This window comes from Parathielavia appendiculata (genome assembly GCF_033297405.1).
Source record: "Parathielavia appendiculata strain CBS 731.68 unplaced genomic scaffold N657scaffold_5, whole genome shotgun sequence".
Taxonomy (NCBI): Eukaryota; Fungi; Ascomycota; class Sordariomycetes; order Sordariales; family Chaetomiaceae; genus Parathielavia; species Parathielavia appendiculata.
In genome coordinates this window covers 473,503-476,717 of record NW_026944224.1, presented here as the reverse complement: position 1 = coordinate 476,717, position 3,215 = coordinate 473,503, and the positions used below count along the sequence as shown (strand labels likewise).

The 3,215-nt window shown below is 49.5% G+C and overlaps 2 protein-coding genes across 2 annotated transcripts; one reads left to right on the top strand and one right to left on the bottom strand.

Moving 5' to 3' along the window:
* Positions 1 to 618: 618 nt before the first annotated feature.
* N657DRAFT_714604 (uncharacterized protein) lies at positions 619 to 1,094 on the bottom strand. Its single transcript, XM_062797465.1, has one exon. It carries the CDS (start codon positions 916 to 918, stop codon positions 727 to 729), a length of 192 nt encoding a protein of 63 aa, XP_062647997.1. The 5' UTR covers positions 919 to 1,094; the 3' UTR covers positions 619 to 726.
* Positions 1,095 to 1,300: 206 nt separating this feature from the next.
* N657DRAFT_384104 (uncharacterized protein) lies at positions 1,301 to 1,747 on the top strand. Its single transcript, XM_062787120.1, has one exon. The coding sequence runs from the start codon at positions 1,413 to 1,415 to the stop codon at positions 1,671 to 1,673; it is 261 nt and encodes an 86-aa protein (XP_062647996.1). The 5' UTR covers positions 1,301 to 1,412; the 3' UTR covers positions 1,674 to 1,747.
* Positions 1,748 to 3,215: the final 1,468 nt, after the last annotated feature.

The window sequence follows — 3,215 nt, the reverse complement described above, 5'->3', positions numbered from 1 at the left end:
AGGAAAACCATATTGGTTGCCCACCCGGTTGAAGAACCCATACCACACTCTCAGGTCGGCGCTTGGGATTTCCACATACTACGGGTGAAAGGAGGCAGCCCCAGGCTACACTCCCTGCATTCCCATATCCAGGTCGCCAGCCGAAGCCAGCGCCCCAGTGGCCGTAGCTCCCGGGGCTGTAACCTCGGGAGCTGCAGGCTACACCGTTCTATCCCTCACCGCGAAGGTCAGCTTTCCCTGCGTCAGACTCCTGGCAGCTTGCTCCTGCGTAACGATAAAGGCGGGGGGTCGTTCCCGCGGCCGTTTCCTTGTGACCTCTTGGAATTCTTCCTCCTCTACGAGAGGGTTACCTCGAAAGGTAACGTTCCGCATTCTCGGTAGTGGTTGTTGTTCCTCCTATTATCGTTGTTGTCATTGAGCAAGCTCGAAAGTCCTCGGCCGGAAATGGTATGCCTCCCTCGCTACACCCTGGGCTTTGACTGTATCCGGGCACCACCGTGCCCAGGCCGGGTGCCTCCCTGTGCAATTTGAATAGCGTAATGAAATCTCGTTGATATAGGTAGGGCACTAGGCCTCCCCTGCCCCTCCGCCCTCCCTGTGAGCTGCTATGCTACACCGGGGGCACAGCGATGACTTCTTCCAGAACCGCTGGGTATGTCCCTACTCCTATCATCGGTAGCATCAGGTTGCCTAGAGAGCAGCCTAGTACGGCTCGCAATCTAGAATCTAGGCACGCCTAACCACCCTGCCCTCGCAGGCCCTCCTCGCCTCTTCCTGGCTAGTCAGAGTGACTAGTGCCATTGCTCTCATCACTCCCGCGATCGTCGGGATCCGGAACTTGACCTTATCGACCGTCGTCAGGCCTACCTGTTTGCCGAAGTCCTCCTTAGTAACATCCTTTAGCTCTCTCTTCAACATTCCTTTTATAAGGACTACAAACGTCCTCTTTACTTTGCCGATTCACCGAAGGCCGCTCCAATCCACCTTCCATTTGCTAAGTGCTAGTTCTTCGTTTCAATGTCCGGAGACGTAACGATAACGTCACCGTTAGGAAGCTTCCACGCCGCAATTGCTCCCTTCTTTGTCGACGCCCTGGGATTCTCTCCGTAGGGAGTTCCGTCTCTCCTGCAGCGACGGCGGCCTAGGACCGAGCCCGAGCCGTTGTTGCTACCGGAGCCGCCGGAGCCCCTCCTTTCTCTTGGACCTCCCTTCGCACTTCCTGGACCTCCTTGCGGACTTCCTCTACAGCCCTCGCCACCTTCTCCTCGACTACCTTCGCTATAGCCTCTAAGACAATTTTCCGAAGCGCTGTCGGGTCGACCTGGTTGTTGTCGTTCTTCTCCCTCTCCTTTTCTACCTTCTGACGCAGCTGTTATAGCCGCGTTATGAATGCGTCAGCCACCGCGTAAGCAATGGCCTGTTTCTCCTTCGGTGCGAGCTGTATGATCATCGCCGCGAGAGTATCGTCTGATTTATCGTATATAGGGTTTGGACCATTACCAAACTCGCCGCCATCTTCATCGTTGTCTGTCTCGTCGCTGTCCATCTCGTCGTCGTTGTCGGCCAGTCTGATTGGTTGGCTTCCTCCAGGGGGGTGGGGCAGGCCCGCCCGCGCAGGATTTTGCACCTCCGGCTGCGGTCTCTCACGCCATTCCTGGAGCCATCGCAGCTAAGCGCGGCAGGTCCCGCGATGGGAAAACCATGGTCGGGGAATAAAGCTTTTCAAGCTCGATCAAATTATGGTGTTTTCAGGCATTTTGCTGCTTTATTGGCTCGCTACCCTTCTATACATTTCGCTTTAAACGCTAGGTATGCTCGATATTTATCCAGGATCTACCCTATGTTATTGCCTTTGGTCGTACCTTTATAGTACAGAGATTTATCATTTCTGGTAGTGGTAAATACCACCTTAAATCCAATGATCTATTCGTGGAGTTCAAGTGTCCTACTCCTCTATCATAATAAAAGCTACTTCCTTGCTCGTTCGTCTATTCTAGTTATATCGTCTAATACTTCTTCTAGTTCTCATCGTAGTCTCCCCGCTACTACTCGCTTTCTATAGTAGGCCCATAGGTAGCACGTCGTCGTATATACCGCCGAGAGGTAGCTCCTCTTTTATATATTCTCCTATCAAGTCGGTCGGATATGACGGAGTATCTCTCAGTTATAGGTAGCTACCTCCCTTCCAACTAATATCATGGTTATAATCCTCGTGCTATAGGCGCATAAGAATTATATCCTTCCTTAGCCCTATATCCACGATATTAAACACCACCTAAGTGGTTTTTCTTTCTACATCAATATCAAGTGGTTAAGTCTCTCGTTAAACCTATTATATTACAACGATCCGTTAATAATAAATATTTCTTCCTGAATTTTTATAGAATCCGTAGTTGATTGACGAATATTGGTAAGGTAGGTCGAGCTACGATTCTCTATCTACTAGCCCTAGAGCCTGGAATCCATTCTAATATAAAGTGACCTAGGGCCTATTATCTAGTCGTTCGTTTAAAATAGCAGCTACTTCGTATTTGCCCGCTGGCGAGGTCGTAATAAGCCTATCGTCTATGCCAGTTCTTCCTACACCATATAGCTTGCGCTTCTGATATATTGTTAAGCGTCGATAGGTCCCTTCGAGTACCCTAAGCTGTTTCCCAACTCCATCCTAAGTGTTAGAGAGGTATTCCCCTCGAACTCTACGTCGTCTAGATCTAGCGCGCGATGCTCTTAGAGCTATTGTTGTTTACTCTCTTATTGCTATTGAGAGTTTAATACCTCCTCTTCTAGATCTTAAGGCGAGGAGCGTTCTCTGGTCGGGTCTGAACATAATCTTTCTATATTGGTGATAGTCGATCGGTGTCTTTCCTAGAGATAGGTGCAAAGTCTCCGCCTATCCCTTTTTCTTCTACTCATCAGGTGGTTTGCCGATATTAATATACTGTTTCTACTAGTATTCTTCTTATAAGAGTAGTGCTTCGCCCTTCATGTAGGTATACTCCTATACGTTATTATGGTTGAAGTTTAGGATCCGAACTTCATATAGGTCTATATCGCCCTAGTGCTCAATTGTTGGTCCGTCGAAGCGTTGGTTATTGACGCTTAAGGCCTATCTAAGTAAAAACGCTGCTTTCTAATAATAGTCCATTCGCTACTCGAGGTCGTGAAGTCGCCCGTCGAGTTTGGTGTCCTCCTTACGTAGCTGAATGACGCGTTTC

Bases quoted from the DNA above. Each gene is read 5' to 3' on its own strand.
- N657DRAFT_714604 (XM_062797465.1), bottom strand. From the start codon at position 918: ATGTTGAAGAGAGAGCTAAAGGATGTTACTAAGGAGGACTTCGGCAAA.
- N657DRAFT_384104 (XM_062787120.1), top strand. From the start codon at position 1,413: ATGGCCTGTTTCTCCTTCGGTGCGAGCTGTATGATCATCGCCGCGAGA.